Source organism: Orbicella faveolata, unplaced genomic scaffold, assembly GCF_042242905.1.
Source record: "Orbicella faveolata isolate gen_17 unplaced genomic scaffold, um_ofav_v1 contig_13, whole genome shotgun sequence".
Lineage (NCBI taxonomy): Eukaryota > Metazoa > Cnidaria > Anthozoa > Scleractinia > Merulinidae > Orbicella > Orbicella faveolata.
Window position 1 is genome coordinate 5,398,963 of NW_028301540.1, and position 14,912 is coordinate 5,413,874.

General features: G+C 40.1%; 2 protein-coding genes across 3 annotated transcripts; one reads left to right on the forward strand and one right to left on the reverse strand.

Annotated features, from left to right (window-relative positions):
- The first annotated feature begins 1,358 nt into the window (after positions 1-1,358).
- LOC110046365 (potassium channel subfamily K member 9-like) lies at positions 1,359-8,502 on the forward strand. 2 transcript variants are annotated; one of them, XM_020752054.2, is made up of 3 exons: positions 1,359-2,405; positions 3,294-3,928; positions 6,499-6,619. In XM_020752054.2, the coding sequence occupies exons 1-2, from the start codon at positions 2,117-2,119 to the stop codon at positions 3,902-3,904; spliced, it is 900 nt and encodes a 299-aa protein (XP_020607713.1). In that variant the 5' UTR covers positions 1,359-2,116; the 3' UTR covers positions 3,905-3,928; positions 6,499-6,619. The 2 variants fall into 2 exon arrangements, with proteins under 2 accessions (XP_020607713.1, XP_020607714.2); XM_020752055.2 differs by lacking the exons at positions 1,359-2,405; positions 3,294-3,928 and adding an exon at positions 5,206-5,612 and having other exon boundaries at positions 6,499-8,502.
- On the reverse strand, positions 8,208-10,110 carry LOC110046364 (ectonucleotide pyrophosphatase/phosphodiesterase family member 5-like). Its single transcript, XM_020752053.2, has one exon. It carries the CDS (start codon positions 9,971-9,973, stop codon positions 8,540-8,542), a length of 1,434 nt encoding a protein of 477 aa, XP_020607712.2. The 5' UTR covers positions 9,974-10,110; the 3' UTR covers positions 8,208-8,539.
- Between the last annotated feature and the right edge of the window lie 4,802 nt (positions 10,111-14,912).

The window sequence follows — 14,912 nt, forward strand, 5'->3', positions numbered from 1 at the left end:
AATTTCGATCATAGCAACTAGTAAAAAAGTGTCAAAATTAAACCTCCGTTCATGGGCCTATGAGCTGGGAGGGCGAGGCGGGCTGCAGACCCCCCCAGCTACGGAAATTATGTGAGTTTTTGGGTAAAACGCTAAATTATTCGAGAAAACATTACAAAATAATGCTGTTGGCGTAATTTCCAAAACTCTTAAATAAAGTTTCTAATTAGTTACTTTTTTGAGAACTTTTTCTTTTAATAAGTTTTAGATTTTACTCGGATTGAGACTCTTGATAGATTGAGTATGCAATCTTTCAATATAACTATTTTGAGAATTATAGCAGTTTCATTGGATGTGGGAATTGTGAACGTTTTTGTTTTTCCTGCAATTTGAGTGCGTTTCCATCCCGATTTCAACATTTCCGCATTCGAGCATTGCGTAAAGTTTTCGGGCAAGAAGGTCACGACCACCCCCCCCCCCCCCCCCCCCAAGTCCGAAGGTGCCCGTACGCCTATGCCCCCGTTCTCACTTCCAATGCTGGAAAATGGCAAAATGCATTCATGTGTCTATTCAAGGTGTTTTGTAGACATTTCTCTGAGGTGAAGAGGGGCAAAATGCAAGAAAACTGAAGTGTTTCAACAATTTGTTTGACGAGGCTTATAGCTTGCAACTGAGGTTCATGGCGGGGGGGGGGGAGTCTTTTCAAATGCAAATCACATTAATATCTTTTCTTATGATATTCCCTTGCATGGGCCTTCACTGTAAGCTAGTTCCATTCCAATACCGAGAAATAGTCTATTGTGAGCGATTTTGTTTTTCATACAATTTGAGTGCGTTTGCCTACCGATTTCAATACTCACGCATTCGGGCACTGCAAAATTTTTTTCGGGAAAGAAGGTCACCTCCCCCCAAAGTCCGAAGGTGCCCGTACACTTGACATCACTATAATCACGTGATTTCCCCGCCCTAGTTTTCCCCAAACACAGATCCAAAACGACCAGTGATTGTTGCGTTTTCAAATTTCTTCGGCGTAGTGTGGAGGGAAAACATTTGATGCGTTTTCAGAGTGAAAACGCCCTTTTCAAAATTTTTTCCAGCGTAGTGTGGATCGAGTTTTTGTTTCGATCGAGTTTTGCGTGAAAACGTTGCACAATTACCATTCGTGAAACGAGGGCAACAGGACACGCATTTATATGAAATGGAAAAGCTACTTTCATAAATAAAACATGAGAAATACTCTACTGGCAACTACGAAATTGTTATCACAAAACAACGGACAAAAAAAAACACAGACACGATCTCCGAATTATTAATCAATTCTACATTGAATTTCAATGTCATTAGCGAATAAAGGGCAGAAACTGTTCTCTATAAACATAAGAATTCTAGGTCTTTTTTAGTCTCTCTAGAAAATACATTCAGAATATCTTATCGTCTCACCTGCCAATAACTGATTTTGATCATTTGTTGAAATTCTGTCATACGCTTGCAGTTAGTGATGATTTGTAATACCTAATCAGTCAGTTGACCGAGTTGAAATTAGTCTCTTGTATACGAATTGTCAATCAAACCGAATCCATAAAGGGATAGAGACCATGTCACCTTATTGACGTGTTTTTTTCTTTTGACCAAACTTCAATTAATCCACGGGATAATTTAAGCTTATTTTTCGTGTTGTTTTATTCATAACGTATGTGACATGCAGTATTAACCAGCCAGTTGCTATGAAGTTCTGATCATTAAAGCTTATTCAGCTGTTTCCCGCGGTTGAAGAAATTTTAGATTTAGAAAGCGTCCTCTATTAGTCAGCAATATCCCAGTTTGGTGAGTTTTCCTAAAGCCTTTCATATTTAGCACAATACAGACACCTGCATAACGTCGAACGACGCTGGCCAATGAAATCTCAAGAAACTAAGAAATCTTCCGCGAACCATACAAGCAATCAATATCAACAGACCAGTCGCCACTACAAAGTCAACTAGCAAATACCGAGTTATCGCAAGACCTGAAGTCGATAGACAGTTATCAGCATACAACTGGCTTTTTCAGCGTCTTTTTCGGACGAATTAATCCGAAAAAGAACTTTTTCGATTCGAAGTCTCTCGTTACGTTTTAAGCTGATAACAGTGGTCTAGACATGGCGAAGGTTGACCGAAAAACATGTTTATTCCGAATGGCAGGCTTTTTGGTTTATGTTTTGATCGGAGGAGCTATTTTCATGCAGATTGAGAGGGGAAGTGAAACAGACGCTGCTACGCATAGACTTGAAGAGTTAGAGCGTCAGTGGATTAAAAAATATAATTTATCCAGGGAAAACATCAGCAAAATGCTACAAGATTACGACAAGATCAGAGAAAACGAAGCAAAACCAGAATGGAGTTTCTTCAACTCCGTTTATTTTGTATTGCAGCTCGTCACTACCATAGGTAAAATATGTTGGTTGTTTTTTAACTCTCTTTTATATTACTGAAATACTTATAGTTCTTCGTGGTGAGTATCTATTTTTACCAGCATAGTTCCTAAACACTAATAGTGGTCTAAAGCGATCTTAAAGGTCTTGATAGCTTCTGAGTACAAGTAATATCCAGGACAGCAAAGTAAAGAGAAAGAACAGAGTTTTACTACTGAACACATCCGAGCTGAAAAAAACAGGGTGTATTGAATTTCAATGCTGATATGATTGTAGTTCTTGGAGTATAGGGCTAAGCTGATGGCTCAGAATTGGTCAAACTCGTACTGACAGCTGAGTCCGGGGGGGAATACTTCCTTATATGGGCTATAAGGTATGTGCGGCCCTAAAGGGTATGGGGTTTTAGCTGTTTTGGTCAGCAAATCAGCAATAGGGTATGTTTTTTGCGCTCTGTTTTCATCATTATCGATAAGCCCTTCACAATGCCTTAAGCATTGGTCTGAACTAGGGAACTAATTATAAGACGGGTCATAAATAGGGAAGGGAAAATCGCAGATTTTAGCCTTAAATAGGGTAAGGGTTTTGGGAAGTAGGCCGCACACCCCAACCAATTTTTCTGGGAGTACCCCCACCCCCGGTCGGCTGATTAGATAGCTAAGCGATGGACTGAAATTTTAACGAAAAGCTGAGAAATTAACTGAGTTTCCAGCACTCCCATCCAGGCCCTCTATTTCAGAAGACAGGTGGTGGATGGGAATAGAGAAAAATAGTCTTGATGTGCTATTAAAATCTCAATACTAACAATCAAAAAATTGCTTGGAAACGAGGAGGAAAGTCAAAATTTTGACAACAGGGCTGATCAATGCTACGCATTGAAACTTTTTAAATTATTTTTTGCCTGCAGGATATGGCAATATTACCCCTAAAACATCCAGTGGTCAACTTTTAACTATAGCTTATGCGCTGGCAGGAATTCCACTCACGGTTCTCGCCCTGAAATCGGTTGGACAACTGGTAAACATTGTCCTAAAAGATATCAACCGACCATTGCACAAACTAGTTCACACCATACACTGCGATGAACGTCTCTGCAATTTTCTGGAAAGTGGAAACGTTTGCATCAACGCTGTGTGTTGCATTTTAACATGGACTATTGTGACTGCTATCAGCGCACATTTGGAGCCCGAGCGAAGCCTGGTTCCTGCTATTTATTCCATCTTTGTGACGTATTCCACTGTCGGGTTTGGCGACATCATTCCGTTTGAAGACCGTAAATACATTTTTATGGTAATTGTTCTCCCGGGACTCTGTTTTATGTCGAGTTTAATTGATTCGGTAGTTGCTTGGATCGAAAAAAGCAACGTGGCCTGTAAACGTTGTTTTAACTTCTCGAAATGCTTTCCCGTGAAAAGGGAGATGAGAATACAGGCAGATGGGGTTGAAGAACCCACAGAGGACGATAATAAAACTCCAAGCGACCAAGACAGGGCTTCTAGCGTCAGAACGTCAAGTTAATTATCATTAAAGGCTCTAAAGCAGGTAGGCAGAAGTTTCCAAACCGGGAGCATGAACTATGGCGTCGGTGGGGGGGGGGGGGGCGGGGGGGGGGAGGGGGCATAATTCCCACACTTCCCAGCATTGAGAAGTACTGCCCCGGTTTACCGGACTATTTAAGTGCCACATGTTTCCAAGTCCTGGAAGAATTTCTAACGTTGGCAGTTGGTCTCCAGTGACATGCACGAAGTAATTTTTTTTAAAGGGGGGATTTTAGTTTAGTCTTCTTGCATTCCTCTCTTAAGTTTCGTTTCAATTGAAAAACTCCCTTCTCCATTAATTACACCCACTTTCAGTGTTACGTGCATAGGCGACATCTTTCGACCATCTCTCGACATTCCATCTTTCGACATGCTATGTAAACGGCTGAAAGACCGTTTACCTGTGAAACTGGCAATTTTCCCGGTTATTAGCAGAAGAAATGACAAGTATATGATAATTACTGACCTCAAATGAATGAAGAAGATTGTGGAATTCCGATTTACGGGATAATTCAAACGATTTTAGTGTAGTCGATCGGCTCTCAATAGTGACTTCCGGTGGAATTGGGCCGCTACCGTTCAGTTAATGTTCGAAAGATGTAAACATTCAAAACAGTCGATTTATCCCTCACAGAATGTTTTCTTGATACTCCTAGCCTAGTTTGATGCCAAATAAATCCATCTTTCATGACTAAAAGTTGAGTTTGACCGTAAAGAGGGGTCCGTAAAGAAGTCAGTTGTGCTTACATTTTGACATAGGCCAGGTTACATAGCTGCATGTCGCTATGTACGTAACACTGAAAGCGGGTGTAAACATTTCCACTTGTTAAGATCATCACCATGGAGTTGGTAGGTCAGACGAAAGTGTGCGGTGTTTTGAAAACATTTTATTATTTTTAGTCTTCTCGAAGTTTAGAAAAAAGCAATTTACTAATCCACCTGCTTCAAGAGGAAACAATTGACTTTGCAAGGAATCTATCAAGTATTTGAAGCATTCCGCTGCCATTGTCATGACCAGGAGCTGAGACGAGTAAATTAAAAATAGCTTTAACTTAGTGACGGAAATTAACCGTTTACGACTTGCGTGAGTTTCATGGAGAGTACATACCGGCACCTGTTCCCTATCCTTTATTTAGCCAATAAAGTCTCGAGGATTTACAAACCTTCAAGCTGCTAGTAAAACAGTCCTATTCGACTATAAAGTTGAGTGGCATGTCTCAGTCATAATCATTTTTGACAGCTTAATTGGTGGTTTTTTTCCAAAACAGCTGGCATCATGTCTAGATCAAAGAGTCCAGGCATGACACAGCGAATTAATAAGAAAATTTTACAACGAAATATTTGACATCTGATTGGAATCGAAGTCTATCGTTCTGACTAAGCCACAAAACGTGCAGCAAATATGGCAAGCACTTCCAAAACACTTTTGATTCGTCTAATCGGCTTTGTGGTTTATATTTTAATCGGAGGAGCTATTTTTATGGAGATTGAAAAAGACAATGATACAGATGCTACTACGAACACATTTGAGGATTTACAGAGTAAATGGATACAGAAATATAATTTATCTAGGGAAATTATCACCGAACTGTTGCAAGATTACGACGAAATGAGAAAGAACGGGGCAAAACCAACATGGAATTTCCTCAACTCGGTTTATTTTGTACTGCAGCTTGTCACTACAATAGGTAAACTCATTATTTTTTATTTTGCATGTGATAATTAAAATTTCTACTGTACTCGACTTCGATGAAAACGATGTAAAAATAATAGTCGCTCGCGTGTAATTGATTGCTAGTTTGTTCCAAACTTGTTCATTCACTAAATCTAACCGGTTTAAAAAGACAGAGTCACTGAAATACCGGGCCATTTTTCATGCTAAAACTGACAACTTGCTCGTTTAAGTGATATACGGTGTTTTTAACGAAAGTCCAGATGTAAGCTGGAAGACGATTATGGCGCTACTTGTCCGCAGAGCAAACTGTCACTTGCCATACATTTTGTTTCACGAATGCAAAGCCCGGACCGCGAGTCTAAAGCCCGGCCCCTAACATTTTACGCGTTGATGGTTTTTCAACATTATTTCACTTTATTTCATATTTAATATATAGTATAGGGATGGCGAATGACTTCTCAGCTTAAAATGTTTGCTCCATTTACAGATCTTCTATTTATAACCCTTCCGAGAGTATTCAATTGATATGAAATGATCAATACACCGCGAAAGAGAATATATTGATCAGTGCCAACATCAAATATACCTTTAGAGGTGTCACGTGTCCAAGCGATGTTAGGTGTCCAAGCATTTTAAACTGTAGATACCTAAGCCCTCATACCAAATTAAAGCTTATAGAACTGGCCAAGAACTTCAAAATAAAAATATTTTCGAATTTTTCACGACCTCTAAATGCGAACGTCCGAGCATAAAAGCACAATAAAGGGACAAGGTATTGTATTTGTGGATGGAATTTAGCTTCCTTATTCTGGCCGAGTCAGTATTACAAGTTTTCATCTTTTTCCCAATGTTATTTCTGTAATATTTTATTTTACTGTGAACTCCTTTTTTTTTTGCAGGATATGGTAATATTACCCCGCAAACGCCATCTGGTCAAATTTTCACTATAGCTTATGCGGTCGGAGGAATTCCCCTCACAGTTTTGGCGCTGAAATCGATCGGTGAACTGGTAAACATTGCGTTGCGAACAATTAACCGACCATTGCACATAAAACTCCACACCATACAGTGCAATGAAAGTAGCTGCGACTTCTTGGAGAAGGGAAACCTTGCAATCAACTCCGTTTCTTTAATTCTAACATGGATTATTGCGTCTGCAACCAGCGCGAGTTTAACGCCAGAACAGAGTTTCATTAGCAATGTGTATTCCACTTTCGTAACCTATTCCACAGTAGGTTTTGGCGATATCATACCGTTTGAAGAGCCTAAATACGTTTTTTTGATAATTGTATTGCCCGGATTGTCTTTCATGTCGAGTTTAATCAATTCGATTGTAGCTTACGTGGAAAAGATCAGCCTTCTGAATCATAATTGTTTTAGTATTCCGAAGTGCCTTTCAGCGGAAAGAGCCTCTAATTCGAGAATAAGCGCGGATAATTTTCAGCAAGAGACACCGAACGTTAATGAACTGGCCTTGTAAATGATCAAGTCACGAGATAGGAAAACTGAAAATATGGAGCGTGGGATTTTGCCAAAACAAGAAACTCTACCATACCAGATCAAGGGCTATATAAACAAAGATACGGTTGTCCTCGATGGCAGATCGCCGTTACATTCAAAGCTTTTTTGACTACGTCTCATGTTACAACAAAAACTATTTTTCAACCCTTGGTAGCCGGAAGATTTGCGCACGACCGACGGACGGGTGTGGAATCTAAGCGTGTGGAATCCGGAGGGGGAAAGTTGTAAGTATAGGCGTGTCCTCAGGAGATAGAGATTCATCACTTAAGAACATACACAGCGAGTACGAACAGTTCCTCTTAGTATGGGGTGTCACTTTCGTCTCACTTCCCTTTCAAAGTGTTCAGCAAATTTGAACCCCTTGGCAAGTTTTGAAATCATTTTAGCAAGGCAATCAATGTTGGATACAAGAACACAAATAACAGATTAGTGCATCTTGTACTTAAAATATCAAAGCTGTTATCAACAGTAAGTGATAGGTCGAGCTCTAAAGCCTGGTTTTGACTAGTGACGCAAGCACAAGAGCAAACACAAACGCAAGCAATAGGGATGACCCAAGTGAAAACGAAATTCGACGCAAACACAAGCACAAGCAAAATCATCCGAACCTTCCAAACTGTTTAGGCCCGAGGTAATCTGTATCCAGTGTTTTCATGGGCCAAACTTAACCACGTGTGGTAAATATCCTTATGCTTGAATTTTTCCTGAGCGTATTTCGTTTTCACTTGTTGCAGCGCAAACGCAAGCATAAGCGCAAGCACAAGAAAAAGGAAACATTTTGACCCTTGCGCCTGTGCTTGCGCTTGTGCTTATGCCAGCGTCAAGGCCGTTTTCACGGTGAAATAAGAATTATTGTGTTTGCACTTGCGCTTACGCTTGTGCTTGCGGCGCTAGTGAAAACCAGGCTTAAACCTTTTCCACTTACATTTCCTGGTGTCGACTATAAATAGAAATTAGTTTTGACATTTTCAAATATTACCCAAAACAACTTAAACCGGCAGCTTTGTCTTCTTTTGAGGCAATATTTGTGACAGCAGTGAAGTACAGTTCCAAGTACGTATGTGATATCATTTAGGTCGATCACTAATTAAGTGGTTCCAAATCTATTGAGCTGTTTTCGCCCATGCACATGAAATAACGAGAGACCACTAACATGCCAGCTGTTTGGCGTTACACGAAGAATGATAAGATTTGAACTGGAGTCTTTGACCATTTACCTGGTCAACTAGAGGACATGTTCTTAGTTTTTCATCTAAAACATGTTAACGATTAATATCTCTAGTTTAGGACAAGAACGGTTTTAAGATGTTGATAAAAAATATCCCCAAAAGGAACTGCAGCACTGCCGGACTATTTCAACAATAAAGTTCATGCTAACGATGTGATATAGCTGTAACAGTTTATTTTCACCTAAAATGATCAAAGGAAAACGGAAAAAACAGCCAAGAGCAGCAAGGCTCCAAGAGACCACGTGACCACGCTCCGCTGACCAGCTGTAGGGCTCTCGTCCTCTTTATACATCTTCTTGACAATTGCCATGGAGCCGTTGTTAGGGCGTGGCTCTATTCCCAGGAGATCGCACATCATTGGGTAAAGATCAAGAATGGAGAACGGCTCAATCTCGTAATCCACTTTAAACGCAGGTCCTTGCGCAAACAAGATCGAGTACAGTTTTGCCTTCTGCGGAGGCCAACCGTGAGATCCTCTTACCCAGTGTCCGGGTCGGACAGAGGCACTGGACTTCTTCACGATCCAGCCAACGTCGGGATCGACGAAGATGGGCGGGATTCGTCGATTGTGTTTCCAGTGGTAATCCTCGGGAATATCTTGCTTTTTGTACACAGCCAGATGATCAGGAGTCTTCGGCTCGGTCAAGTTCTTGTAGATCTCGTCCAACTTTCCTTCGTTTGGCCAGATGTGACCGAGTGATCCACTCTCGGTGAGCGTGTATGTTGACGGGTCGATGTACTGATCCAAGAGGATCACTCGCTCTGAAGATGTGTTCACCATGTTGTGATCACTGACAAAGATTACGTTGACTTTATCAGTGAACGATTCCTTCTCCAGTTGATCGAGAAGATAACCAACAGCATCTCGGTCCACCTCCTCAATGGAGTCCTTGTACTCTTGAGATAGTGCGCCATCCGAGTGACCCTTCCAGTCCGGTGCATCAATGTACAGCGCCACAAAGCGAGGAGGATCGTCAGACTTGAGCCAGCCGATCACTCTGTCTACTCGCATGGGGTATGTCTCGGTCTTCTTGTTGAAAAAGTCAGGGTAGCAATGTTCATAAGGTGGCCACGTACTTCGAGTCTTGTTGCGCAAGTTAGGCAGCTCTTTGGGATCTACAGTACTGCAGTTTAACTTGCAAATTGGTTTTTCGTAGAAGTTCGGCATTTCTTTGTAACCGCCAAAGCCCGGCCAAAAGTACACTCCACTGCGTCCTTTGTTTGTTGTTGATCGCTGTAGGGTCAGCCATATTGGCTCCGATTCATTGTAGAATTTCGGGTCAAAGTTGCTGCAGTCGAATTCCAAGATAAACATTTCCTTATAAACCGGATCCCAAAACACATTGGAAACGATTCCATGGCTCTCTGGGTACAACCCAGTGAGTATGGATTGGTGAGTTGGCCATGTTTTACCGGGAACAACCGTCTTGATGTATTTGGCTTTGACTCCATTCTTCGCCACTCTGTCGAGGTTTGGTGTGTTCGCAAACTTGCCGCTGATAAGATTCCAAGGCATTCCATCCATGGACACCAGAATCACGGTTTGAGGTTCTTTAGCATGAATTACAGCGGGAAAGGTGATGAAAAGATACACTGCAGCAAGCAAAACCTGGACCATTTTCATGCAGTTTCCTCAGGTTAATGCGCTCATTTTACGATTGAAAGCAAACGAAAAACGATATGTAATCTCTTTGCTTAGTGCATTCATTATCAAACCTGTCAAAAAACATCCCTCAAGATGACATTTGATAATGCACGGATCCAGTAAGGTCAAAAGGATATCACGGAAAGGAAAGCCGGACTTTGACAGCACTGAAACTGACAGCAATTATCCTATATTGCTATATTTCAGCTGCTCTTATACATCATTAAAGTAAAATCTCAGGAAGATCAATAGTTTTGTAATTTGAATTTTAGTGACGTCATGTGAAAATCAACTATTGATTAAACGAATCGCGGCCTCAGCTTTTATTACGTGGCTTCTGAAAGGGAAAGCCATATTTCTGTACTACCATTAGTTGTGGAACAACTTACCTAGAGACCTAAGACAAGCATTTTCACTGAGCGATTTCAAATTTGAATTAAGTCGTCACAGTTTAAAGTAATATAATAATTTTAAGCTAATTTTTAGACACGGCCTCCCTGAAAAGCATTTTTCCTTTTTAATTTTTATTGTATTTAGGCACCCTTAAAACAAGCTTTCAACCCTCATACTTTTCCAGAAAATAATATGGTCTCCATTAAGACATAGTTTCAATTTCGAAGACTTTTCCTCGGACCATTTTAATTTATGGGTTACTTTCTTTTTTTTCTTCAAATGACGCACCTAGTAAATCTTGTTTTGAAAGACCTTGAAAGGCAATAGAGTGTGTTCACGTGACGTCATCATATTCTCAAATCCAAAACTAAAGAGCCACTAAGGGTTTTATCCTCACCAGGCATAAGAAGTACTAAATTTATATCTGTTTACAACTTTCCAGCTCAATAGCGTCCTTCGTTTGGAAACCAGCGCATTTTGAATTTCGGAGTTATGGCGGTGCGTGACATAAAGCTAAGATCACTTATCTCGTGATTTTTAGCCCTTTTTGGAGTTCAAGTATAAGGAAAAGTGCTTGTGTAATTGTTTTTTGGTTCGGTTCAGATAATTAGTTGACTAGATGGCCAAAATAAGTTCCAGATGGTTACACTATTTTCCGGCCGCCATATTGGAGGACTAAGGAGGTCCACCAACATGGCGGCTCCATACTAGACTCTCTAATTTTGAGCGGAACATTTCGACAAATATCTCAACTTTGGGACAACGCACACACCTTAAACTTGGTGAACTGTCTTCTTTATTTATCGGCTATAAGATCACAATTTCTTGACCTAATCCACTGAGTGGTTTTGATTTTATTTTTTTATTGCGTGACAATGAACACACTCTTTACAACAGATATTCAAGCAAGCAAAACAATGTAAAAAAGTCATTGTAAATGAATATTATTTTGGATAAACGTTCCAACTAGCCGGAAAATAATGTTCATCAGAGCACTGATAGGTCTCTTACACTTTCCAAGTGGACCCATGTTATCCGCAAGGACTGCAGTTGAAATGAAGTGAAAGGCTAAACAAAAAAAGAACCAATGAATTCAAGTTGCGACGAGCTCATATTTAATGCAAAAGGAAAATACAGTCGCACAATAGGCCATTTCCAATCGAGTTACCTTCTGCCGCTTTTTCAAAAACGAGTCTTTCGTACAAAACCCTGCAAACAAAAATGAGTTTGATTTGCACGAAATAGAACCTGTAGAGAAAACACATTTCCATATGAATGGTTTTTTCACAAGAGATTGTGATTTTATGATTATAATCTCAAAACAAGCAAAACAATGTAAAAAGTCATTGTAGATGAATATTATTTTGGATAAACGTTCCAACTAGCCGGAAAATAATGTTCATCAGAGCACTGATAGGTCTCTTACACTTTCCAAGTGGACCCATGTTATCCGCAAGGACTGCAGTTGAAATGAAGTGAAAGGCTAAACAAAAAATAACCATTGAATTCAAGTTGCGGCGAGATCATATTTAATGCAAAAGGGAAATACAGTCGCATAATAGGCCATTTCCAATCGAGTTACCTTCTGCCGCTTTTTCAAAAACGAATCTTCGTGCAAAACCTTTCAAACAAAAATGAGTTTGATTTGCACGAAATAGAACCTGTAGGGAAAACACATTTCCACATGAAGGGTTTTTTTCGCAAGAGATTGTGATTTTATGATTATAATCTCTTCTTATGCACAAAGACTCGTTTTGACAGAGAGGCAAAAGGCAAAACGAAAATGGCCTATTATTTTGTTAAACCGCCCTTCCAAGTTGAAATATATGCTTTGAAGACGTGCTTTACTACTACTGGAAACAGCTCAGTAAAATTCATTCAATATTTATCAAGGGAAGGCTGCCTGACTCGCAATGCAAATTAGTTCAGTTTTGAAGAGCAAAATATTCATTTAAATATCAAACAATGAACCTGCAGGTGCAGCCACCCTGCTCTGAGAGCAATTTAAAGCCAAAACTGTTAAAATGTCCAATAACTGCAAGAGTATTTTCCATTAGTGACAGCCATATGTCATTTTGGGCTTCCTTGGAAATTGACATTGAACATCTCAACGGCAATAAAGCTTCCACAAAAAATTGCAATCAAGAGCTGTTGAGAGCTCGAAAACAGTTCAAAAATGCGCGATTCTATTCCCAGCCACACTAGATGTTTGTGATGAATACAATTTCAGTCTATTTTAGTGTAAAGCTAAAGTCAAAATATTAATTCAGAGATTCCTGTTAAGTCCACAGGGTGTAAATATTTATTTATATGTAATTAGTTCTCTTCGCCAGTCTCATATATGGTGCAAAATCTCCAATGAGTAAAACTTGTTTGAACAGTTGCAATATCGTCAACTTTCATTCTGATCATGAGTCAGGTCCCCTTGACTGAAATTCGACGACTACTTCCACATCTTGACCGTCTTGTACTAATTTCCAAGCATCTCGCAACAGCAAAGAAATTCTAATTTGACTTAGTAAAATTTAAATTAAATTGCCACCTGCCTCGAGGGCATTGTCAGGAATATTATGCAAAATGAGAAACATGTTTGTAATCTCTGTTTCAAAATAATAATGAGTCAACAACTGATCAGATCTGGGTGTGACTCCGAAGAGCGCGCTGCAAAGTAACAAACAACAAGAATGGACCGTGTCGTGCCGTTTGCCTTCTTCTGTTTTTTCGTGGTTCCTTCGTCCATGGCTGGAAATAAAGAACCTCAAACCGTGCTTCTGGTATCTGGTATAAAAAGGACGAGGACCCAAAAGCTGGTCAGCAGGGCGTGGTCACGTGGTCAATACGTGCTCTCTTGGCCATGACGACAGCTGCGGTTGCTTTGATTTGTTTGTAGAAAACAGAGACAAAATATTGCGTGAACTGAAAAGAGGTTTGTGGTATAATCAAAAACTTTTATAATTTTTTTGAGTGTAGACAAGGAGCGTTGAACTTGACTATAGTGACTGATGCCGTGTGTATTAATTTGTAGATAAACCTCAGGGTTTTATTTAATCGATCTTTAATCTTGTTCTCTTATACGAAGAATGAATCTACATTTTAGTGAATATATGGCGGTTTTAGTTTTCCTCAAAACCTGTCGACACAATAGGTTAGCTGCGCTGGCTCTTCACCGAGTCAAACTCGATTGGTTTTCAGTCTTTTACCTATATCCACTTTGCCATAATTTCTTTTAGCATCGCACTGGTGATCGAAACTGGTTTACATACTGCATTCAGTGCCTAAACGATAAAGAATGTCTTTCATTAATACCTCTTTTAAAATGCATGCACCTAAGAATTAGCTGCCCTTAGAATAGTTCCTTGGACAAATTGTTCCAGGTTGGAGCTCCATCGTAACAAAAGCTACGCTTTCGGGAATCAGTGTTTTCTCTGTATATACATGGCTTTTCAAATTTATAAACATTTTGACATGTTTGGTTGTTGCAATAAAAGCACAGGTCAACAACAGTGTAGTTCTTTTCAATAGGTTGTACCGTTTTCCGATTTCTTGCATGAAGTATTCTGCATTTCTTACTGTTATGCTGCTTGAAGTCTTTTTATTTCTGTTCAGTGTACTCATACCATGTTGTACTAAAATATTGATATATCCACGGTTTAGAGAATGTACATGCGTAGTCTAATCTCAATACACCGGAGTTTATAAGTGATCATAAGCCAGCAAGATAATTTAGATTGCTTGCGTTTTTTACGGTAATTTCAGTAAACAAGAAAATAATAAAATTAGAAGACGTGAGTCAGTGCGTGAGTGTCTTCGTGTGACGTTTGTTCTTTACTTCATTGTCGTACCTTCCCACCTATGAGGCTCCCCACACATGACATTCAAGCCTGCGCAGCTGGCGGAATTTTGCGCTCGCTTGCAAGCCATGAACACCAGCGGCGAGTTGGTGAGAGAATCTGCCGCTCGCGAATTTCCTTGCGGAAATAAGCCAAAAATCACTCGCTCGCGAATCCCGCCCGCAGAGCGGAAAAACGTGATGAGCATACGCGAGGATTGGTTGCGCGTCAGGCTCCAAGTTTGAAAAAATGGCGGGAATTTCGTCGTTCATGCAATCAAAATAAGTTACAACAAATATATTTTCTCAATTTTCCCGGTAAGTAGCAACTTTTTTTCGTCACTAATGAAAAGCTGATACAATTTTCGCGTGGAGAACCAATCTTTTTTCGGACATAATTAACATTGAGAAGGTTTCCGAACCCTTTATTTCCCCGCGGCATACAAGACATTTCGGAGCGATGACTAATTTATTTCCACAAACCCTCGTTAATATATGAGCTAGAGAGCCTCACAGCTGGCAGAGGGAACCTTGTTTTCTTAACCATGGCATTTCTGTGAGGCCAGTGACTCTAGAAAATTAGAAAGGGTTCAGGAGAGAGGCGTGAAGGCTGTGCTATTCAGTCCTGTATATGGTTTAGAACGGACTCTGCCACCCGGCTGTGCCACCCGGTTGTGCCACCAGCACATGTTATTT

Bases quoted from the DNA above. Each gene is read 5' to 3' on its own strand.
- LOC110046365 (XM_020752054.2), top strand. From the start codon at position 2,117: ATGGCGAAGGTTGACCGAAAAACATGTTTATTCCGAATGGCAGGCTTT. The intron at 2,406-3,293 runs GTAAAATATGTT...TTTTGCCTGCAG, and splicing joins GCAGCTCGTCACTACCATAG to GATATGGCAATATTACCCCT.
- LOC110046364 (XM_020752053.2), bottom strand. From the start codon at position 9,973: ATGAAAATGGTCCAGGTTTTGCTTGCTGCAGTGTATCTTTTCATCACC.